At 36.3% G+C, this 23,934-nt stretch overlaps 3 protein-coding genes across 9 annotated transcripts; all 3 read right to left on the bottom strand.

Annotated features, from left to right (window-relative positions):
- Positions 1-3: 3 nt before the first annotated feature.
- On the bottom strand, positions 4-8,592 carry LOC110801638 (uncharacterized). Of its 3 annotated transcripts, none has more exons than XM_056843452.1 (7): positions 7,512-8,591; positions 6,870-7,071; positions 6,438-6,731; positions 6,045-6,247; positions 5,714-5,946; positions 5,576-5,619; positions 4-140 (listed from the first exon to the last, which is right to left on the bottom strand). In XM_056843452.1, the coding sequence occupies exons 1-6, from the start codon at positions 8,021-8,023 to the stop codon at positions 5,579-5,581; spliced, it is 1,485 nt and encodes a 494-aa protein (XP_056699430.1). In that variant the 5' UTR covers positions 8,024-8,591; the 3' UTR covers positions 4-140; positions 5,576-5,578. The 3 variants fall into 3 exon arrangements, with proteins under 3 accessions (XP_056699430.1, XP_056699432.1, XP_056699431.1); XM_056843454.1 differs by lacking the exon at positions 4-140 and adding an exon at positions 147-1,617 and having other exon boundaries at positions 7,512-8,592; XM_056843453.1 differs by lacking the exon at positions 4-140 and having other exon boundaries at positions 5,411-5,619; positions 7,512-8,590.
- A 4,953-nt stretch (positions 8,593-13,545) lies between these two features.
- Positions 13,546-19,974, bottom strand: LOC110801648 (mechanosensitive ion channel protein 10). Of its 5 annotated transcripts, none has more exons than XM_056843812.1 (10): positions 19,861-19,974; positions 18,889-18,914; positions 18,604-18,785; positions 17,519-18,079; positions 16,245-17,229; positions 16,010-16,100; positions 15,227-15,520; positions 14,736-14,938; positions 14,417-14,646; positions 13,546-13,821 (listed from the first exon to the last, which is right to left on the bottom strand). In XM_056843812.1, the coding sequence occupies exons 5-10, from the start codon at positions 17,132-17,134 to the stop codon at positions 13,790-13,792; spliced, it is 1,740 nt and encodes a 579-aa protein (XP_056699790.1). In that variant the 5' UTR covers positions 17,135-17,229; positions 17,519-18,079; positions 18,604-18,785; positions 18,889-18,914; positions 19,861-19,974; the 3' UTR covers positions 13,546-13,789. The 5 variants fall into 5 exon arrangements, with proteins under 5 accessions (XP_056699790.1, XP_056699792.1, XP_056699794.1 ...); XM_056843814.1 differs by lacking the exon at positions 19,861-19,974 and having other exon boundaries at positions 16,245-17,008; positions 17,069-17,229; positions 18,889-19,749; XM_056843816.1 differs by lacking the exon at positions 19,861-19,974 and having other exon boundaries at positions 16,245-16,708; positions 17,069-17,229; positions 18,889-19,749.
- On the bottom strand, positions 19,955-23,358 carry LOC110801664 (uncharacterized). Its single transcript, XM_022007060.2, has 5 exons — positions 21,365-23,358; positions 20,921-21,113; positions 20,476-20,769; positions 20,190-20,392; positions 19,955-20,093 (listed from the first exon to the last, which is right to left on the bottom strand). The coding sequence occupies exons 1-5, from the start codon at positions 21,901-21,903 to the stop codon at positions 19,973-19,975; spliced, it is 1,350 nt and encodes a 449-aa protein (XP_021862752.1). The 5' UTR covers positions 21,904-23,358; the 3' UTR covers positions 19,955-19,972.
- Between the last annotated feature and the right edge of the window lie 576 nt (positions 23,359-23,934).

Raw genomic sequence — 23,934 nt, 5'->3', positions numbered from 1 at the left:
AATACAAAGAATTACAGCCTGGATGAAGAACAAATATCATCATCCAAATATTTGCAAAAAACTTTAGAAATGTCAAATAAAATTTTGATTGATTGGTTGGTTTAATGTTTTCACCCGTGGATGGGCCAGAGTTCCAAGAGCTGCCAATTAAATAGGTCAAAGTTAGTGACAACTTGAAATTAGGGTATCTTCTCTTCACTTGAAAATCAGATCAGATCAGAAAAAGTAAAAACATCCACAGTCAAATCACACCAGACTAGATAAGGAAAAATCAGACCAGTATAGACCAAAAACTAGAAAAAGCTGACTAAACCAGGCGAAGAGAATATAGCCCTTGCCTTTGATTAATGTTTATCTCAATACCAAAAAAAACATAATTAAGATCAAACAAGAAAATTCAGACTAGTACAGACCAGAAACTAGAAAAACTAACTAGACCAAGCAAAGAGAATATAGCCCTTACCTTTGATTAATCCTTGCCTCAATACCCAAAAGAGGATTAATTACAACTCTCAACATCATTTGTAATTCCGACCAATCATAAAATATAATCCAAGATATTTTCTCAATGTATATAATTGTCTAATTGATATGAAGTATGATTTGTGTTTATGTGCGTGTGTAACCTACTAATCCGTAAATACCCACATTCAAACTAGACCACACTAAAAAAATTAAGATCAGATTAAGGAAAATCATACCGGTCCAAATCATAAACTAGAAAAGGTGACTAGACCAGGCGAAGAGAATATAGTGTTGTCTTTGATTAATGCTTGCCTCAATACTCAAAAAAGATATTCATAATCGGTTAATTACAACTCTGAACATCATTTGTAATTCCAACCAATCATAAAATGAAATTCAAAATATTTTTTCAATGTATATAATTGTCTAATTATTATGAAGTATGATTTTTGTTTAAGTGCGCGTGTAACCTACTAGTACGTAAATACGTAGTTGCTATCAGGATATGTGATAGAATAGCATCTAATCTTAGTTACTTTTCCTTTACAAACATATAACAAAATCGCATCAAATTCTGGTCTACTAAATATGATGCTTTCACACAGTCAATATGTGCATGCATGGGACATATATATCTCAATTGAAGTATGCATTATTACTATTATGGATTTATAGAAAGAAGTTACTTAATTCTAGTCAAATTATTGCTTCATTGGATGAGCATGTAACATATGTCAGTTGAAGTATGCATTATTATTATTATTATTATGGATTTATATAAATAAGTTACTTAATTCTAATCAAATTATTGCTTCATTGGATTATTGCAAATGAGCTGAGCATATAACATATTGAATACATGTTGTCGGTTTTAATCACTAAACCCTCAGTCTTCACCATATTGTATATCACCAGATTGTGTACATGTTCTCAGTTTTAATTACTAGGCCCTCAGTCTTCACTGGTACATCTTGCAAAAGATTGAATATGTAGTACGTAGTTTTTTTTTTTTTTGGTGTACCACCCGATTTACCCTTATGGCTAATCCGGATTCAGGGCGAGTTCTGAGTGGATAGATAACAGTCCCCTCCAAATTGTTGTTGCGGGGGTTCAAACACGGGTCCTCCCTACCAAGTTCAGCCTCAATCACAACTGAATCAACAGACAATTAGTACTATGTAGTACGTAGTAGTAGTCAACTCGGGTGGATAAGTAGTATGTGTGGTGCTAGGTGAGAAAGCAAGTAGGGCACAAAGATGAAACTTCCATATTGAAGTACGTACCAAATAAGTAGACAAATAAAGACCAATATCAATCGAATAATAATTTAGCTACAAAAATTCTAAAAAAAAAAAACATATATATTCTTCTTTTCATCATGCATGTAGTTTTCATATAACTAATGTCGACATTTGAGCCAAATAGCAATATGATCGAATAGGACGTAACTATGATAGGCATATTAAAAAGTGAAAAATGTACTTTAATTCACGGCTTTAATTAGGGTATGCTTGTTAGTTTCAACTTATTTAAACTTAATTCAGCAAAAATAAGTCTATGTAGAATTAAAATTTAGATAAGTATAGTTCAAATAAGTTTAGCAAACATAAATTATTCTTTCTTCAAGACAACCCAATACACAAATAAGTTATTTTCAACATAAAATAAATTCAGCTAAGTTCAAATATGTTAAGTTTGATCAAATTTAGTAGAAGTGTAGAACAAACAGAGTCTTACTTAGTTACTTTGAACATTATTTCATTAATTAGCCATAATTACTGATTAATTACATGCAACAAACAACTATACGTTCACTAAAATAGCTAGCATAAAAGTGTATATACATTAAGATGATTGTTTTTTGGGATAATTCTTGACATGTAAAGTTAAAAGCTAGGTTGATTGTCCTTGAATTATTAGAGCCAAAATTACTAAAAGAATCTATATTAATAGTACTCCATAATAAAGTAAATCATGAGAGTGATGGATAGCTCAGTTGGTTAGAGCTTCCATTCCGGTTTCAGGTGATTCTGGGATCGATTCTCATCTCCGCCCTTGTGACTCATTTGTACCAAGAAAAATAATAATAAAGTAAATCATATATTTAGCCGCCATCAATAATCTATATGTGTAATATCTCAACAAGAAACTGATCTTTTAGGTGCAATTGATGCATGTGAATGAAATAGGCGGTGTATCGTGTTTGATTAGTGTAGAACAATATAGTGAATATAAAAAATATAAAGAGAAAAACAACATATAAAGATCGAAGATAAGTAAAAGACACAATGGTTTACATGATTCCGTTAATATGACCTAGTTCACATTAGACCTGATCATCTATAGCCCTGCTTGTAGCCCGGCCCGACCCGACCCAGTATGGGTTTGGGTAGCATAAAATATGCATTTTAAGACCAAAATCCGAGTTGAGCCCGAAAAGCCCATTAAGGCCCGCAAAGCCCGCACTACTTTTATGGGTTTGGGCTTGAATTTTGTGTAAAACCCAGCCTGACCCAACTTGATCACCTCTAGTTCACATGTAGGGGGATTAGGAAGCTTTCTTCACTACTAGTGGAGGAACAAAATGGTTACAAGGGGTGAGTCTTAATTTATTGCAAAAGACTTGATTTTGTTGATAATTCAACAATGGTACTTTAGCAAAACCCTAAATACTACCCTAGCTAAATAGTTCCCCAAGAAAAAAATCTAGTAACGGTCAACAAGCCGTGAAAATAAGAAACAAGTAAGACTTTACATAATCAAAAGAATATCCTAACCTGCGCGTTTTTTAAGAAAGTTGTCTAAAATGTCATTTAAAGACCAAGGGGATGGTTCTAAGCACCCAACATGCTCTCCGAGGACCCATGGGTATATGGTAAGCGCTCGGACCGGCCTCTAACGTTTTCGATTTCCGAAATGTCTAAAAGTTCAGTCTTTAACCTTGTGTGGAAATAAGTACGTACAACCTAGTTCTATTATTACTCATGGAAATCAAATGCATCTTATTCCTAGAAGAAGATTCAAAAGTCATTTGAGAAAAGCCAAAGGATCCGGATTCAATTCAGGACCCATATGCATTATTGAAGGACAATTTGATCAACATGACAAACATCATTATTCGCATTGACCATTAACACTTTGTTTGGATAGGAGGAAATGAAAAGAAATGGAGGGACGGGAAAGGGAGGGATACAAGCTCGTTTCTCTTTCAATTTCCTTCCTTTCCCTTCTATATTGCTACCCAAACACACTGTAAGAGGACGACGTCGTTGTAAGCTAGTAAAATTCTCAGGTCAATGATGTCATGCATGTCGAGTCTATGTACACGACTTGCAGCCAATGTGTTCGCTAACAACTACAAATTCACGCCATTGCTCTAATTTTTATTTACTTTTTTTGACATAAGCTCAATTTGTATTTACTTTAAACAAGGTTCACCTATTATAACAATAAACTAAAACAAACTAAACTACTAGGGTCATTTAAACCCCTTACATTACTTAAACCCAACTTAAAAACAAGGTCATAAAAGACAGAAAGGTAATAAGTTCTTCTTTTGTTGGCCCCTGATTTTCCATTTGTTTAATCAACAAATTTTCTTTTTTAATCATCAACTAAACTGTATTATTACCAGTGATGAATAAACCAGTGATGAATTAGCCTAGTGGCTAGTTCAGATTGAGGGTCAGTGTACAAAGGTCACAGGTTCGAATCACCCCTCTCTCATTTGTAATTTGTATTGCACTTATGTCTCATTAAGATCACGGTCTATTCCTAGTTTAGTAATTTAAATGACAGAAAAGGCTAAGAAGTACACTAGTTATAGTCGAAACTCGAAATTGTGATGCTAAAGTTGGGTATCAACATGGTACAATCTCCACATTATGCAAGTGTTGAGTTTCAAATTATAATGATTGATGTTTAATACTACGTTCAAATTAACTTGAAAAGAAGTTGATAAGACAATACTAAATCTTACTGTACACTTAAATGAAGACATAAACATGTGGATTTATTTGATTCAATTATTCTTCACCAACCTATGGCTGCTATTTCTTGATAATAATAATTGGCATAAAAAGCTAAAGGCCAATAACCTAGCCACATTTTTGACCGGGTAGTCATCCAACGGCCCATTTAGCAGCCGATAATAATTGTCAGGAATATGAATGAGTAATAAATGGATCGGCAAGTTGGGTGTTTAGAACCATCTACTTCGCTCTTCAATGATATTATAGTCGATTTCTTACAAAATCATTTTGGTTAATGAGGGTTATTCCGAGCCTTAAAGTGGTCAACTATTGGGTTTTATGGTTCCAAACTTCCTTATATGACCGTTGGAACATTCCTCCAAATTTTAGGAGCTACCAAGACAAGGCACCGAAATCTCCAAATTTGGACTTATTCGGACACCAAAAGGTTTGAGGTACGGGTGCTTCCCATATACCCCATGGGTCCCTAGAAGGCATGTTGGGTGCTTAGAACCATATACTTCCACACTTAAATGACATTATAGTTGATTTTCTTACAAAATCCATTTTATTGAATTAGGGTCATTCTGAGCCTTTAAGTGGCCAACTAGTGGGTTTTATGGTTCCAAACTTCCTTATATGACTCACAGACACATTTCCCAAAATTTGAGGAGTTTCTGAGACGAGCCCTAGAATCTCCAAATTTGGTCAAAAACAATGTAATAGCCTTCATTTTTGGATAATTTGGAATTTTTCGGACCCCGAAAGGTTAGAGGTCCGGATGCTCCCCATACACTCCATGAGTTCCCGGGAGTCATGTTAGGTGCTTAGAAGTTAGAACAATCTACTTCCACTCTTAACTGACTTCATAGTCGATTTCTTATAAAAACCACTTTATCCCGCCTTATTACCCACCTAAATGGACATATATAAGCACTACTTAATTAAATTCATCTTGGAGATAAGTGGAAAAATGAAATGAAACTTTGAAATGCCTATTTATAACTTGTTATATCAAGGAGAAAACTTATTCCACTCTAGTAAAGCATCATATCACTCACTAGTAGCTAATAACAACCTAGTAACATTTTGCATATTGAAATTTTGGGTCTGTTGCCAATCTGGTTTGGAATACATACCATTCAAATTTCCTTCTTTTCTTCAGCTTGCTTTGTAGATTCCTCTGCAATACAGTTAAGATAAACCATTAAGTATTCAAAATTCCTCTCTAATTCTCATCACTAAATCTTCAATGATTCACCGACATGAATACTAACCTGGAGTTTTTAATGTCTCAGCTTTCGCTTGCTCCAAGAGGTCGTGTACATGGAGAATCAACTCGGATCTTAGATTGTGCTTCGTCTTCAGACATTCAGAGTAAATGCAGTTTCTACGATCCTCATTGTGTCTAAAACTCATGGCTAGCTTTAGGTTATTATCTCCAGTTGTCAACACCGTGACACAATTATAATCTGTGGCGAATTTCTTGTCTTTGCTATCATCAAGATGTCTGAACAAACAAATGGATACAACGAGCAGATAAATAAGTTCATGATATGGCATATAAAAATCTCAATGGAAAAAAATATACTGGAATTGATATCTTACTTTTCAATTTTTTCTTTCAGTGTCATGATTTGTTTCTTATTCAGAGAAGCTACATCAAGCTCTACACAGTCGTTCCAATCAAACTCGGTCTTGTGGTTGATGATATCTTTGTTGGCTAATTGTGTATTTGTAAATATTACTTCTTCTTGCGTACCAACTTTTGTGAAAGTTGTTTTCCACACCCCAATAGTTCTAACCTCCATCTGTGACAGTAAAAAGAGGTAAAGATTCAGGCTTGACTTATTTCAGACAAAATAAGTTCAGAAAAAAAAAGTTTTTCCATACATTTGCACACACAAATAAGTTTATTTCAGACAAAACAAGTTCAGATAAGTTTGGATAATATAAGTTCAGAAAAAATAAGTCGAATAGAACAGAGCCTAATTAACTAACCATTTTCTGATCAATGACGCATAAATCGCCAACATCAAAAGGATGCACCACATATGTAAATATGATGCCTTGAAATAGGGTCTTGCAAGAATCTCCAAATATAAATGTTGCAGCCAACAATGGTGATGCTATGACGACTAATAATTTCGTAGTAGCCAATCCAGTTAGAAGCAACCACATCACAAAAGTTGCCGCGATTAGAAGTGTGCTGATTATTTTGTTCAAACAATCCACAACCTCTTTTGCACTGCTCAATGTATTTGCAAGGAGCAAACAATTGGTACGTGCCCCTTCCTGATAAAGGTAGAATCCAAGGTGTTAGTGATAGTGTTGTACCAGAAGTCATTCTAACTACCACTGTGCTTCAACACAAAAAAACAATATACGGAGTACAAAAAGAACGGGATTATATAGCGATGATTGATAATGTACCATCCATTTTCTTATTCTTTCAAGCTCTGTTTCTTCTTTCATTTCAAGTGGCTGATCGGGTAATTGATCTTGAAAATAGTCAAATTCATGCTTCACTCTTCCATTTTTAGAAGCTCCAGATGATTGATGGACCTCCTCATTTGCGCTGTTTCCACCTTCAATTAATTGCTTCATGACAGTCATGAGGTCTCTTTTGATAATCCTGTTACCAACCAAAGAAGTAAAGAATGTACATCAGAATTTATTTCCACTTATTTCAGGAAAAATAAGTTCATGAAAAATAAGGATTGACCAAGTACAATTTATAACTAAAACAAGTTTTGATAAGTTCTAATAAGTTCAGTTAAGTTCAGTTAAGATAAGTGAAAATCAGGAGAATAGCACGCGATGCAGTAGATTTTGCTGGATATTATCTGCATGCTATGTTACACTAATAAAGAAATTCAGCAAGTGTTTGCTCAACAGAATCAATAGTGTCATTTGGCTCGATATTTAGGCTTCGGAAGAAGCTTACAACTCCCTCCCTAGAAAAAGCAGGGGTGATATGGACGAGTTCAAGTAAACTCGCCTTCTATCAGGGAGAAGAATAGGTCGGAAAAAAAAAATCCAAAGAGAATACAGCAAGGAAGAAATGTCTCTTACCCATCTTGGCTCTCTCTCTCCAGATTTAGGAGGATATCAGAAGTATATTTATCATTTGACAAAGCTTTTCTAGCAGTCAAAAGGTATTGAGCCACCTGTTGTATAATATGTATGGAGGGAATGAGGCCATCCTGTATTAACAGGTCATCCTTGACTCTCTTCTTCACTTTTCCTGACAATTTCTTCACATAAGATTGAGTATCACACTTATCATCGTTTTCTCCATTCGTTCCTTGCTTTACCCACCCATCAACATTGTCCGACTTACTTTTGCTCCAGTCAGCCGATCTTATTAGCTTGGTTGGAAGTGTGAAGATATTTTGAGTTGGTTTGATTAATACATGTAGTATTAACAGATGAAACCAGAGTGCCAATCCTGATCTTTCCACTCCATCCCCATAGTAGGATTTACTCTTGTAATAGCGGTCGATAGCATTTGAAAATCCAGGGCTATTTCTAATCCTAGAAAAAAAGGTTGAAAATACAGCTAAACGCAATGGTGATTTTCTCATATTCTCTTCAACTTTTTCTATCACTAGTAGCTGGCTGCGCGCAACGCGCGCAGTGTGGCGGGAAATTTCAAATTTGGCACCGATAGGTTCTAGCACCCTAATTTTTTTTAAAAAAAAATTGTATTCGTATTGATTTCACATTTTTGGGTATCCGATCCGAAAATTTCGGATAACCCAAACTTTCGGATTGGATTCGGATCACATTTTTCCGATAAGGAAATTTTGGACCAGTTCAGATCCTATATTCGAAAATTGGACACCCTAATACGTAGTATATGTTCTACATTTTATTACCTTAGATAAATTAGGATGCAATATTGACATAAGGCTATCCTAATTTCAATGTATTTTTCCTTTAAAAAAAAAAGGAGTTGACAAGTTGGATACTCGAAACTCGATACTATACACAGTACGTGTTGTACATTTCATTTGAATAAAAATGACATGCAAACGTATATGAGAACTTTTATCTTGTTCCTAATTATATGTATAGTTAGGTGTACTCTGAATCGGTTCTTTTCTTATTGATCGGTTGTACTAAATCGTAAATAAACAAACCGACAAGTAGAGATGGCAACGGGTCCAGGATCCTACCCTGACCCTGTTAGACCCTACCCTAAAATTAGGGTATGGGTCTTAATTTTCTAGACCCTATAGGGTAAGGGTAGGGTATGGGTATATGATGTATCGAATAGGGTAGGGTAAGGGTCCAACTTTTTCAGACCCTTACCCTACCCAGACCCTACCCATAGACCCTTAAGATCCATACCCTAAACTAAATCCGCTCAAATTTCATTAAAGAAATATAAAAGTAACACAAAATCTTAAGGGAATCCACAAAATCACATTTACTCCTCTAACAACCATCCAACACTACCACTCACTAGTCAAAAAAACCTCTAACATTGACATTGTGTACTTGAGAACCTGAGTTTTTTTTAATTTGTGACCTTAGTACATTAAATTGTAATATGTTTAAGGAAATACAAGGATGATTTGGGGCACTAGGATTTATTTGTTTTAAAATGTCAAATTAATCGTTTGTATTGTATTTTTTTTGTGCATTACATATGGTTGGATATAAAAAAAATTGAAAAAAGTTAAAGAAAAAATAGGCAATACGGACCCGCTCCGGACCCTAGACCCTACCCATACCCTACTGAACCCATAGGGTCCGGGTAAGGGTCTTGTAATTCTAGACCCTATAGGGTAAGGGTAGGGTATGGGTATAGGTCAAAAAATTAGGGTCCGGGTCCGGGTATTGCTAGACCCTACCCAGACCCTACCCATTGCCATTCCTACCGACAAGGTTAGTACAAAAAAAAAAGACATTTGGTACATGTTCTCAGCTCTAAATATACTTCGTACTTAGAAGTAAGATTATTAGATAAGAAATATGAGTTGAGGGAGTGCCTAAGAAATATGCAGTGAAGTGTTTAGATTAAGGTCTCAATAAAATTATTGCCCTTAATAAAGGTAGTTGATAAATTAGTTACAAAAGAAATTAGGATATAATTAGTTAAAAAGAAATAAAATGATTTATTGGTATATGTAGTTACTATTCATAGGGAAGTAATTGATCTCCCACTTTTTAAAGTGTAGAGATTATGCTGTTTAAGTTGTCTTGTTTTTGCTCTGCTAGTTCACCTTGAGCTACTTTTTTTTATTGCTGTATCAACATACAGAAGGTTAAAAGAATCATGGTTGCGTCGACCAATGATACCTAGAAAGTACAACTGTTTCCCCCCTCCTAAGATTCTAGAATTTAATCTGTTATAGACTGCAGCAGCCTCCCATGACAATAATACACAAGTTTTGATCAACGAAAAAACAGAACAAATCAAAATACTAAAACAAGTCCAGGTTCCGATTTCCAAAACTTTTTTTGCCCGAGGTGTTTCGTTTAAATGGGAGCCAAAATACAACACCCACGTAAGTAGAATCAGAATTGAATTCAATGTGAAGTTGATGCTGTGTTTCATTCCAATAGCCCAATACACTAGGTCAGACAACAATTCTACATTTGTTAAAAGTAGAGGTGATTTTGTATGTAGTAGCGACAGCACGATCATATGAGTACAAATTGTAATGACATTGTAGCCTATGAGAACGAGTACTGATACCTCAATCCATTTCCAAGTGTGCACTCCAAGGGATTGGTGGTTCTTCAAGGTGGGAAAATACTTCATAACCACAGACCCACCCAACCACCATAGAGTGAGACATTCAATTATCTCAACTACTCCTTCTCGAACATTACAGCCGGTTTCTATGTGATTTAATGGAAAATAGGGTATTAAGGATACCATAACACTTGGAATATTGTGGCTTTAAGTAAAGTATGCCACACATCTTAAAATAAAACGAACTTTCTACTACTTTGAGATGCCCAAAAGTTGAACCATGGTCAGTGCGTATATCATATTCAACAACAAGGCTGAACATCACAAAAATTAAGGCAATTTTCACCAAAGATGCGTGCATCCAAAAACGGATGTAAAACTTGAGTTGAGTGGCGTTGTAATAGCCATGACCGTGCCTAACAAATTGAAGTAATCGTATCAGAAGATAAGGCACCACTAACAGCGGTAGTAATGATATAAAAAATCCACACCAAACAAAACTGAAAAAATGTTGCAAAAGATTCAGCAACAGTTTTTCCGCACGTAGAGAAAATGGTGCAGGAGCTAAGTCATCTGCTGGAATGTTGAAGGTAGTTGGTGGATTCGGAATTGGGCTCGATGCTGCAGGTTGAATTTCATGGTTACTAGTTATGGAAATGGGAAAGCTAGCTGAATCATCTTGCGTTGTTGCAAGAGGTTGTAGGTTACTCATCTGTAAACCCGGCATAGGGAAAGGGAATGAGGACACAGGCTAAAGATGTACTTAATGAGTCACAAATCACAATTCTCTCTTATCTCAATTAATAGAAATATGATCTAGATTTTGACTAAAACTAAAATACTACTGCTAGCACTTGCCAAGCTGCCTAAATTTACTGAACTTGCACATGATTTACGCCCAAGCATTAACGGCTTAACGCCAAGACCTTCTCCTATGACTTTGTGTTTAACCAACTGCGTTGACCTCGATCCTCCCATCAACCTAATCACCCACCTAGATAGGATTAAACAACTGCCTTTTTACAGTCATTAAACAAATACTTGACTTAGCAATTGCTTAAATTATACCACTATTGTTTTTTATGTATAGTTGATTAGTTATACTACACTTGCACATGATTTGTACATATTTTATTATTTATGTTATCTGCAATGTTACCAGCAAATGTTAAGCGGTTAACACATGAGTATGCATCTAAAGGAGTGTTTGATATGGTGTAAAATGTTTTCCTGGAAAATGATTTTCCCCTTTTCAGTCATTTTCCGTTGTTTGTTTCCATAAACTCTAGGGAACCATTTTTCCTCCTTACCTCCCTCTCTCCTCTTCCCATCGATCCTCCCCAGTGTTACCTAATCCTCCAATCAGCCCACGAACCGCGAACCGAAAAAGCGAATACATCAAAATGGTATAATTTTGGTCTAATTTAACAAATTAGGTAGCGAATTGCGAACCCGTACCCAATCTCCTACTAGCGATTTAGCGAACTAGGTAAAAGTGATCCTCCCCATTCCACTCCCATGTGTCCTTTCTCTATAACTTTTCTTGTAAACAATCAAACAAAGGTTAACTAGTTTGGAATTGTGCTTTTACACATATAAATGTTTTCCTATTGAAAACCATTTCTCATTTCCCGTCTAACCAAACGGAGCCTAACATCGAAATAATTAACAAAAGCGCAAGATACTTCCAAGCAAAACACCCATGTACAAAATTCAACCTCATTAAACAATAACAACTAACCAAACATGCAAAAAATAATTATTTAATGTTGTAAATGGTTACCTTATCGTGACACCAATTCGAAGAAACAATTGAAAACAGTCAACCAAATGCCCAAGCAATATCGGAATTATTCATCATTTTCCTCCGACTTCACTTTAACAGTTTCTGTAGTTCGAAGAACGAAATTTCCATGTTCGGAACCGGTTCTCCGAAAATTTATTCACATGTATTGGAATTTCTGAACCCATGTTTACTGCATTAATGTAGAAATAGGGTAGATGTGATTAAATTGAAATTTTAGGAACCCTAATTTTCGCTACGAACATCAATTGCAGAAAATTAACAGAAATTAGAGAGAGAAACATGCATTACCTTGATTGAATTGAGATGGAAACACTTGAATTGCAAGAACAGTCAAGCAATGGAGAGAATTTGGAGCTTCCATGTGCGAATGAAGAGAGAATTGGAAGTTATGTAACTCGGAATTTCCCGGGAAATTTGGAGGGAAATCAGAATCAGAGTCATCTACTCATCTGCCTGGGCCTCTGGCAGTTTGGCACGTTCGACTCAAGTAGCTTGAGTTGTTCAAGATGTTAAGCAGCAGTAGGGTGCACGTGTCGGATCGTGTAGGCCCACGTGTTTTAACACGTCACGGAAAAATCGTGTTGGACTTGTGTCTTTCTCTCACAAAATAAGGCCCATATATGGGCTAACTATACGGGCTGGGTCGTTCTGGTGGAGTGGTGTGTCACCTTATTAATTTTAAGGTTATTTTTGTGAATTAATAAAAAATAATCGGGGTGATACGTGGGCAACCGAGGAAGTCAAAATCACAGGCTGTTACGTTTTTACAAAAATATATCAAAAAAAAAAATCAATGAAATGGTACATGTTTTAATCAAATGGTACTGTGTTTTCAATAAAATTGTACTCTTTTTAACAAAATGGCACATGTTTTTATCGAAATGGTACTCTGTTTAACGAAATGGTACTCTTTGTTTAATGAAATGGTACTCTTTTATAAATAAATGGTACATGTTTGGCATTGTGATGTGTTTTTGCTCACACATCACAACATGCCGCCTCGCCGAGCTCGTGGGCAACCCGTCATGTCCTAAAAAGATGTCAATAAAAGGCACATGTCACATGAGGAATTAAAAATCCAATGTTGTGATGTTTTTGTAAAAATAACAGCAAAAAAGTACAATAAAATAATACTTTTTTTAACGAAATAGTACTATATTTTTAATGAAATGTGCTCTTTCATTAAACAAATGGTACACGTTTTTAACGAAATGGCGTTGTGATGTGTTTGCTCACACATCACAGCTTGCCGCCCCGCCGCTCCCCATGTCCCATTGGCTTGCCTCTTGTGCCGTGTCAGACTTACAACAGACTTGTGCTATATCGGGCTAATTTCATATTGGGTTTGGACAATCTGCAGGTCGGCCCAGCACATGCTCAGCTCTAACTTTTAAGTGCCTTAAAATTTAAATGGTAACTTATGACGAAATTCAAAAAGTTGTACTTAAAAATTTTGTTTCTTATTCTAAGCTAACAAAGAACCAAATTTCCCCCCTCATTTTTGTTTTTTTTTATACACCCAACACAAGTTGGTCGAGCCCCATCAGATACAAAATTTCCCCCTACTCATAATGAAAAGAACATTGATCAAGAACATAATGCAACTCATAGTCCTTTGAGCACAAATTTAAGAATATATAACACCAGATTACTACAATGTAATTGTACTAATACAGGCAGTTTGCAGCCTAACAATAGTTCCTTTCGTAAATTGCTTATCAAAATACTTAACTCATGTACAAGCTGATGCCAAAATCAATAGACTCTTATGTTCTATCTTCGTCTCCAGATTCAGGAAGACTCAATATTCAATAAGCTGCCAATTCAAGTTCCTGACTAATCATCTTGAGCAACGTCTGTAGTTCCATCTGCAACAAAGTCGAGTGTTTAAGTATTACTCCGTAATCTCGTGTTAGGTGTAATTAGGGGGTGTTCATCGGTCCAAACCCGGACCGGACCGAAGACTGGAATTTGATAATTCAAGACCCGTAAACCGGACTGACTGTGCTTGGACCAGACCGGAAAAATCGATCCAAAATCAGGACCGGACTGGTTGGACCCGTTATAGACCTATTTCTATATATTTTTTATTGTTTCCACAAAATATAGTAAAATAGAAAAAATATATATAATATTAAAAACTAATTGTTTAAGGCTCTTTTTTTTAAGATAAAATAAAACATATCACAATATAGTAATATTTACATCATATTAAGAAGAAATTAAAATTTTTAAATAGCTTATATTATATTTTTTTTAAAGGAAGAACCGGTCCTGTCTAAAACCCGGTTTTAAGGGGTTTTGGACTGGACCGAAGACCGGAAAATAATATTTCTCGACCTGGAGACTGGACCGATTGTCTGCGGTCCGGTCCGGTCCGAGGTCGGTCGGTCGGTCCGGTCCATTTTTCTGGCCCCATACCGGTTTTTGCACACCCCTAGGTGTAAATATAATCATACAAACCTGAATTTCTCTGTTCTCTGTTTTTGTATTGATCTACAAGGTCCTCTGCATGAAGAACGAATCCAGATCGTAGCTTACGTTTTTCCTTGAGACATTCGAAGTAGGTGTGGTTTCTTAGGTTCACTCTGTGTCTAAAATAAACAATTAACTTTACGTTATCTCCGTTTGTCAACACCTCCACAGAATTATAACCTGGTATGAATTTATCTTCAACCCAATCAAGATATCTGCTGAACACACAATAAATACATGAATGATATCCATTTGCAGAAATTAAAACCATATGAAAGTGTGAAAGTATAAACAAATTAAACCTTACTCTTCAATCTCGTTTTTTAAAATCTTGATTGTTTTCTTGTCCAAAGAGCTTACATCAAGTTCAACGTAATCATTCCAATCAAAATTCGTTTTATGATTGATGATACTTTTGTTGAATAACTCTGAGTTTGAATATATCACTTCCTCTTGCGTACTAACTTTTGACAACGTCGTTTTCCATATACCAATTGTTCTAACCTCCATCTACAATAACATAGACTACATCACAAATATTGCTTGATTAAAGCTTTAAACATAAAATTACTGAAAAAAACTGTCAGCTTCAAAATCAACATGATCATTATATTGAATCATGAACCAAAAGATAGTCATACTTATACTGATCATGTTGATTTTGAAAACTGACAACAAAAAACTGGAAACTACTCTATGTGGTTTTCATATTTTAGTTTTTAGTTTTGTAAAAAGCGGAAAACTGAAAACAAAAATGATACCGAACAGGCCCTTAATGTTAGGATATAATTAACTAACCATGTTTCCATCAATGACGCATAAATCGCCAACATAGAAAGGATGCACCACGAACACAAAGATAATCCCCTGAAACAAGGTCTTGCAAGTGTCTCCGAATACAAAGGTTGCAGCTAGCAATGGTGACACGATGAGTAGTAATACTTTTGTGGTAGCCAACCCGGTGAGAAGCAACCACAGTATGAAAGTTGCAGCAATTAATAGACAACTTATAATTTTGTTCAAACAATCAACAACTTCTTTGGCACTACTTAGCGTATTTGCTAGGAATATACAATTGTTGCTTGCCCTTTCCTGATCAATATGCAAACACTTCAAGGAGTCAATCATAATGATTTCATCTAAACCCTTCCCAGTATAAAGGAGTACAAACTCATCCCAAGGAATTAGATCAAGCATTTTCTTAAAACAATATGTTCTGGTCAAAACTAGTTACTAGCAACTACCCCGTGCTGTACAGTAAAGATGGTTGTAGGTTGTGCTTCGGGCCTGAACGGACCCGGGCCCATACCAATCCTTGTTGTAACGGTCCGGGCCCAAAATTTCAAAAATACTGTAATTGTCCAGGCCCACGTGCCCTCGAGTCGGGATGTCGTGCCTAAGACAGATTTTACTAAATTTAGTGTGTTTGTCATGCCTTTTCCCAAAAAAATGTGGCCCAGGCCCGGCCCACAGCATCTACACTGTACAGCCATACACAAACATAATACTAGATAATTCATCCGCACAAAACATTAAAAATAAGACTTAGACATAAAATAATTGAACAAGCTAAGTACTTACCACCCACTTTGAAAGTCTTTTTTCAAACAATATCTCCTTGCCAGAATCCACAAATTCATGCAGTTGATTCTTAAAATCTTCCCAATCCTTGCTGCTTCACCATCATTGATATGTGGGATGAATATTAATACATTTGGCATCGTAAAAAAAAATTACTCTGTAATTATAATTGGATTTAATTACACTAGTAAACGAATGAACTCTGAATAGTAGGGGAGAGAGATACAACACGTACCTCTTATCATTATCTTCGCCATAATTCTTAAATTTCTGAATGATGTCTGAAGTGAACTTCTCCTGTAACAATGTTTTCTTAGCTGTGAAAAAGTATCCAGCCACCAGTTGTGCGCAATACATAGTATTTCTTTGCTGCGTTAACAAGTCATCCTGCACTCTTTTCTTCTTTTTTTCACACAATTTCTTCACAGTAACTCCTATCCCCCGAACATCCACCTTATCGGATTTTTTTTGGTAACGTGCATCAAGAGTTATTGCCCGAGTAGGAAATAGAGTGTTGCATAGATCTGAACGTAATCTTTTTAGTTCCTCCACATAATCCACAACACTAACTTCTTGTTTCCCACACTCATACAAAAGGTTGAAAATATCGTAGTCATGGCGACCAATGACGCCAAGGAAGTACAACTGCTTTCCTCCTTCTATTATTCTCGAGTGTAGTCGTTTATACACCGAACGAGCCTCCCATGATAGTAACACACATGTTTTGATCAGCCATAAAAAGGAGCAAGTTAAAAAACTTACACAGGTCCAAGTTCCGAATCTCAAAACATTTTTTGCACCGGGTGTTCCGTTTAGGTGGGAGCCAAAATACAACACCCACGTGAGTAGAAGCAGAAATGAGCTCAATATGAAGTTGATGCTGTGTTTCATTCCATTAGCACAATACACAATATGTTTCTTGCGCAAGAACTTTTCTATTAGTAAATACCGTTTTGATTTTTTATCAATCCCTGGATCTAGATTTTCACAAACAACCTCCTGTAGAAACCACACCATCATATAAATGACATTGTACGCAATCAGAACAAAAATCGATACCTCAATCCAATTGTGGGTGTGCAATCCGAGCATTTTGTGGTGATTCAAAGCAGGAACATGTGTCATAACCTCGTACTCCGCAAACCACAAAATCAGACAGTCGATTATCTCAAGTACTCCTTCAGGAACATTAAGGCTACTCTCCGTATGATCTGATGAGACTAGTGGTATATAGTTAATGGTGAACACTGAAATGACGTAGCTCGAAGCATAGATACCAAATATCACATTGCATAAGCTTAACCAATTTACTATTGGCAATCCTATAAACATAATATGTCCTAGTATTGGAGCACGTTTAGAAAATGCAAACAGTAACCATAGTGTGCCCAGATAAAATAACATATCTAAGAGTATCCAAGTGCGGATGAAAAGCTTAAGTTGAATAGTTTTGTCATAGTCATCACCATACTTAAAGAATTGAAGAAATCGTAAAACCAAAAAGGATACTGATAGCAGTGGTAACGCCACAACGGCAGCAAAAGCTGAGCAAATGATGGTAAGAATCGAAACCAGTCCTCCCACCAGTAGGGCAACAGCAGCAGTAAGAAATGCAGTACAGGCACAAATCAGAAGCCTATAACATAAAACAACCATCTTAGACCACGAAGAAGGCTTAGTTTGGACAGAAGGGCAAGTATCTGCATGATTATCATCATCTGAACTAATGTTGACTGAGGTTTGACAAGTTTCGGGTTGGGTTGTTGTGGATGGGCTGCTCGCGGGTTGAATCTCAGGGGATTTAGCTGAACCACTCCTCCGTTTCCAAGGTTGTTGGTTACCTTTCATTGTTTATGAGAAGGGAGAATTGGAGAACACCCTACATATCAAAAAAAAAGAGCAGCAGATGACTACGAATGTATAGTCCTTCAACCAGATTTCTGAAAAGTGAATTAACTAATAAAAAATGCCAAGAGTGGAAACTGCCGGATGTTGCTGATCTTGCACATGACTTGAATATACAATATAGCCAGCCAGCAAGCCAGAATTGCAGGAGCACGAGCAATTCACCTACAAGTGCAAGTGCATTGACTGTTACGTATACCAAGTATTTCGTGAACGTAGTTGACTTCAAAAACGACTAATTGACTTTAGAGTTTAGAATATAAAAAATTGACTAGTTTTGTCTTTAGTGATCATATTGGAACCTTATCTCCCACAATTTGTATACCACTTATGCATCACTTCTTTTTACTTACTAGTTGATATTAATGTAATTTTAATTTTCAAATTAAAGTTTGCAACCTTATCAACTCACATAGGTAGGATTAAACAACTACTTTTGTATACTTCTTAGACAAAGACTTGACTTACCACTACTCCTTTTGGTTTATATTATTGCATTTCACATTATGCAATTTTCGATGTGTAGTTGATTATCTGTACACTTATGCTACCTACTTACCTACGACCAGATCTAAAACTGGTTACCTGATTGTGACACCAATTTGAAGAAACTACGACCAGATCTAAAACTGCTTACCTGATTGTGACACCAATTTGAAGAAACTACGACCAAATCTAAAACTGCTTACCTGATTTTGACACCAATTTAAAGAAACATCTAACATCAGTCAACCAAACGCCCGAGTAATATCGGAATTATTGCACCAGAAAACCACGACAGTGAAGTTGGATGAAGGAAAATTCCATGTCCAGAAGCGGTCCTTACATACAACCACTCTTATAATTGGAGTTGCTGAAAAAGCCATGTTTGCTGCAAAATTGTCAAAACAGGGTAGATTTGATTAAATTGAAAATTGGGGAAATGCATCAATTGCAGAATATTAGGAGAAATTAGAAAGAAAAACATGCATTACCTTAGTTGAATTAAGATGGGAAGCACCTGAATTGCAAGAACAGTCAAGTAAATGAGAGAATTTGAAGCTTCCAAGGTGGGAACGAAGAGGGAGAATTGGAAGAGCAAGGTACTCAAGTGAGGAAATTTGGAGGGAAATCAGTCACCTGACTGGCAGTCTGACACAATTGTTTTTGTGAAACAATTGTACACCTTTTTGTCAGAAACTATATACTAATCCCTCCGTCTCACATTACTTGTTATACTTTCCTTTTTCGTCTGTCCAAGATTACTTGTTACACTTCTAAATTAGAAATGACCCCACAATTATTATAGTGTCTCTCTCTTTCCCACTAAATTTTTTTTGTCCCCACACCCTCTCTCATTCAATTAAAATAATACCCCACTAACTCCTATCACATGTACTTTTTCAATAAAATAACAATTGATAACCAAACAACCACTTATCACCTAAAACTTTGTGCAAAAGTAAGAGTAACGAGTAATTTGGGACGAATGGGGTACTAGATTCAGTTTTTCCTCTTAAATGGAGTCCGTTTAATCAGTTTTTTGGTTTTTCCTCTTAAATTCACCTTATTATCCGGCCTAAATGGAGATTTATAAGCACTACTTGATTAAATTCATATTGGGGATAAGTGGAAAACTGAAATGAAAGTTGAAAATGTCTATTAATAACTTGTCAGTCATATACAGATGACATATCAAGGAGAAAACAAAAGAATCATATTCACTCACTATTTGCTAATAACAACATAACATTTTGCATATTCAAATTTTAGGTCTGTTGCCAATCTGGTTTGGGAATATATATATTAAGCTTCCATTCAAATTTCCGTCTTTTCTTGAGCTTGCTTTATAGATTCCTCTGCAATACAATACAGTCAAGAGGTAAATCATGAATTAATTCAACACCCTTCTCTATTTTCATCACTTAATCTTCAATGTTCCACCGATATGATACATGAACACGAACCTGAAGTTTTTGATGTCTCATCTTTCGTTTGCTCCAGGAGGTCGTGTACATGGAGAATCAACTCGGATCTTAGATTTTGCTTCTTCTTCAGACATTCAGAGTAAATACAGTTTTAACGGTCCTCGTTGTGTCGAAAACTTATGGCTAGCTTTAGGTTATTATCTCCAGTTGTCAACACCGTGACACAATTATAACCTGTTGCGAATTTCTTCTCTTCGTTGTCTTCAAGGTGTCTGATCAAACAAATAGATACACAAGCTGATAAATAAGTTCATGATGTTGCATAAAAAATCTCAATGCAAAAAGATATACTGGAAATAAAATCTTACTTTTCAATTTTTTCTTTCAATCTCATGATTTGTTTCTTATTCAGAGAAGCTACATCAAGCTCTACACAATCGTTCCAATCAAACTCGGTCTTGTGGTTGATGATATCTTTGCTGGTTAGTTGTGAATTTGTAAATATTACTTCCTCTTGCGTACCAACTTTTGTGAAAGTTGTTTTCCATACCCCAATAGTCCTAACCTCCATCTGTGACAATAGAAAGAGGTAAAAATCATGCCCTCTAATTGAGGAAAGACATAGGATTTGAAAACATAAAATATTTAACTGACCATTTTCTCCTCGATAACACATAAATCACCAACGTCAAAGGGATGCACCACATATGTAAATATGATGCCTTGAAATAGGGTCTTGCAAGATTCACCAAATATTAATGTTGCAGCCAACGAAGGTGATGCTATGATGACTAATAATTTTATCGTAGCGAACCCAGTTAGAAGCAACCACATTATAAAAATTACAGCAATTAGAAGTGTGCTGATAATTTTGTTCAAACAATCCACAACCTCATTCGCACTACTCAACGTATTTGCAAGGAGCAAACAATTGGTACGTGCCCGATCCTACATGTAGAATCCAAGGTACGTGTTAGTGATAGAGGTGTATCTGTAGTCCCTGTAACTACCATTGTTCTTCAACACAAGAAGCAATAAAAAGCAAAAAGAATGGAAATATATAAAACCAGAGAGAGATGACTGATACTGTTTTTTTTACCATCCATGCTCTTATTACTTTAAGCGGTATTTCTTCTATTAATTCTGACTGATCCTGTAATTGATCTTGAAAATAGTCAAACTCGTGCTTCACTCTTCCTTTTTTAGAAGCTCTAGGTGATTGTTGGGCCTCCTCATTTGCATTGTTTCCGCCTTCAATGAATTGCTTCATGAGGTCCTTTTTAATAATCCTGCTATTAACCAGAGAAGGAAAAATGCAGATCAGAATAAAATATTTGCAGTAAATTAACTTGGGGGAGGGGAGGAACTTCAGTAGTGATGTATGCTCAACAGAATTAGTAATAGTCATTTGGCTTGATATATATTTGGAAGAAGCTCACAAAAACTCCCCTTCGAGACCAAGTAAACCCGTCCTCTGTCAGGGAGAAGAATAGAGCGAAAACAAATTCCAAAGAGAATACAGCAAGGAAGAAATGTCTCTTACCCATCTTGGCTACCTCTCTCCAAATTGAGCAGGATATCAGAGGTATATTTATCATTTGATAAAGCTTTTCTAGCAGTCAAAAGGTACTGAGACACCCTTTGCATACTATGTATGGTGAGAGCAAGACCATCCTGCATTAACAAGTCATCCTTGACTCTCTTCTTCACTTTACCTGACAATTTCTTCACATTAGAGTATTCTACTTCCTGATTTTCACACCCATCATCCTTGTCATCCAATTCGGCTATCCCTTGTTTTGCCCACTCATCGACATCGTCCGACTTACTTTTGCTCCGGGCACCCAATCTCATTAATTTTACTGGAGTTGGGGTGATATTTTGAATTGATTTAAATAATAGTTGCTGTGATAACAGCCGTAACAGGAGTGCCAATCCTAATCTTTTCTTTTCACCCTTTTCATCGGATTTACTCTTGTAGTAAAGGTTAAAAGCATCTGAAACTGCAGAGTTATATCTAATCCTATGAAAAAGAGTTGAAAATACAGCTAAATGTGATGGTGATTTCCTCATATTTTTCATTGTGCTGTTTAACTCGTCTTGTTTTTCCTCTGCTAGTTTGTCAACTTGAGCTACTTTTCTCGTTGGTTTATCATCATACAGAAGGTTTAAAAAATCATGGTTGTGTCGACCAATGATGCCAAGAAAGTACAACTGCTTCCCCCTCCTAAGATTCTAGAACTTAATCTATCATAGACTGCAACAGCCTCCCATGACAATAAGACACAAGTCTTGATCAACCAAAAAACAGAACAAATCAAAACGCTAACACAAGTCCAGGTTCCGATTTCCAAAACCTTTGTGCCCCTGGGTGTTTTGTTTAGGTGGGAGCCAAAATACAACACCCACGTAAATAGAAGTAGAATTGAACTCAATATGAAGTTGATGCTGTGTTTCAATCCAATAGCACAGTACATTAGGTACTTTCTACACATCAGATTCTCTAATATTGAATATTGAGGTGATTTTGTATCAGTACCTGGATCAAGTTTAACTAAATATCGTAGCCACAGCAATATCATATGGGTACAAACTGTAATGACATTGTAACCTATGACAACGAGTAGTGATACCTCAACCCATTTCCAAGTGTGTAATCCGAGGGATTGGTGGTTCTTCAAAGTAGGAAAATATTTCATAACCACAGACCCACCCATAGATAAAAAATGCGGTATCGGTCACGGTCGCGGGATCGGTCGCGGAGTCTCGGTAACGGAAATGATGCGTTAGTCGCGGACCGTGTCGCGGTTGTCGTGTAGGAATTTGAAATTTAAAAAGAAGCCCCACGTCAGCCCCATTCACTACCTACCCTAGTCCCCCTCCCCTAAACCGTACACGTGACATAATTAAAATGAATTCATTTGTCTACCTTCTCTCTCCTCTCTTGTTTTAGATTTGAAAATGGAGTTCTCTACTCTATTTTAATGGAGTTTCTCCATTTCTTTCCTTTTTCCCTTTCTTTTTGTCGAAAACATGGGAAATTCGGCTGAAAACCGAGTAGATGTGAGGTTTATAACGTTTAATGCGGACAAAATTCGTTCGGATCGGTTGAACCGGCCGAGATCTCGCCGTTTTTAAAAACACCTTTACAACTCGGGATATCTCGTATCGCCAGCCTCCAAAACCTTGTTAACTCGGGCGATACGAGTTAACTCGGGCTAGTTTTTACACCATGGACCCACCCAACCACCATAAGATGAGACAGTCAGTTATCTCAAGTATTCCTTCTCGGACATTAAGGGCAGTTTCTATATGGTTTAACGGAAATGGGGGTATTAAGGGTATGATAATGCCTGGGGAAAGGAAGCTTAAGAAAAATATGCCAGACATCTGAAAATAAAACGAACTTTTTACGTCTAAAATTGAAATATGTTTGAAGAGTGTACTATGTTCAGCAATAACGGACCCAATTCCAAAATAGAAGGCAATGTACATAAAAAATGCATACATCCATAAACGGATGAAAAGTTTAAGCTGGGTGACCTTGTAATAGTCATGACCGTGCCAAATGAATTGAAGTAATCGCATTCCCAGAAAAGACACCACTAGCAGCGGTACTAATGCTGTAGACAGTATGCTCCCTACGACAGCAATGACCTTACGTCGAAGTGGGCCAAAATCTTGCGAATGATTCAGCAACTGTTTTTTCTCACAAAGAGACGATGGCACAGGAGCTGAATCGTCTACTGCAATGTTTAGGGTAGTTTGTGGACTTGGAATTGGGCTTGGTGTAGCGGGTTTAATATCATAAGAACTATGAATCATCTTGTGTTGTTGCAAGAGGCTGTAGGATACTCATCTGTATAGCTGACATAGGGAATGAGATTTGGGAGGACTAAGGACACACACACTAAAGACTACCGAAAGTGAGTAGAGCTACAAAAGATAAATTTCTTAATCTTAATCTGATCTAGATTTGATTAAACTAAAATACTACTGCAAGCACTGTGAAGCTGCCCAAAGTTACTCAACTTGCACATGATAACTACCAGAGATCCGTTTACTCCCAATCATCGACGATAAGAGTTACATAGGTAGATTTAAACATTATCT

Source organism: Spinacia oleracea, chromosome 4 (genome assembly GCF_020520425.1).
Source record: "Spinacia oleracea cultivar Varoflay chromosome 4, BTI_SOV_V1, whole genome shotgun sequence".
NCBI lineage: Eukaryota > Viridiplantae > Streptophyta > Magnoliopsida > Caryophyllales > Amaranthaceae > Spinacia > Spinacia oleracea.
This window is presented reverse-complemented; position numbering and strand designations above follow the sequence as displayed.

Bases quoted from the DNA above. Each gene is read 5' to 3' on its own strand.
- LOC110801638 (XM_056843454.1), bottom strand. From the start codon at position 8,023: ATGAGAAAATCACCATTGCGTTTAGCTGTATTTTCAACCTTTTTTTCT. The intron at 6,732-6,869 runs GTACATTATCAA...TACCTTTATCAG, and splicing joins AAAGAATAAGAAAATGGATG to GAAGGGGCACGTACCAATTG. The intron at 5,620-5,713 runs GTTAGTATTCAT...ACTGTATTGCAG, and splicing joins TGAGACATTAAAAACTCCAG to AGGAATCTACAAAGCAAGCT.
- LOC110801648 (XM_056843812.1), bottom strand. From the start codon at position 17,134: ATGACACATGTTCCTGCTTTGAATCACCACAAAATGCTCGGATTGCAC. The intron at 15,521-16,009 runs GTAAGTACTTAG...CATATTGATCAG, and splicing joins AAAGACTTTCAAAGTGGGTG to GAAAGGGCAAGCAACAATTG. The intron at 14,647-14,735 runs GTAAGGTTTAAT...TTGTGTGTTCAG, and splicing joins TTAAAAAACGAGATTGAAGA to CAGATATCTTGATTGGGTTG.
- LOC110801664 (XM_022007060.2), bottom strand. From the start codon at position 21,903: ATGAAAAATATGAGGAAATCACCATCACATTTAGCTGTATTTTCAACT. The intron at 20,770-20,920 runs GTAAAAAAAACA...TTCTACATGTAG, and splicing joins AAGTAATAAGAGCATGGATG to GATCGGGCACGTACCAATTG. The intron at 20,094-20,189 runs GTAAGATTTTAT...TTGTTTGATCAG, and splicing joins TTGAAAGAAAAAATTGAAAA to ACACCTTGAAGACAACGAAG.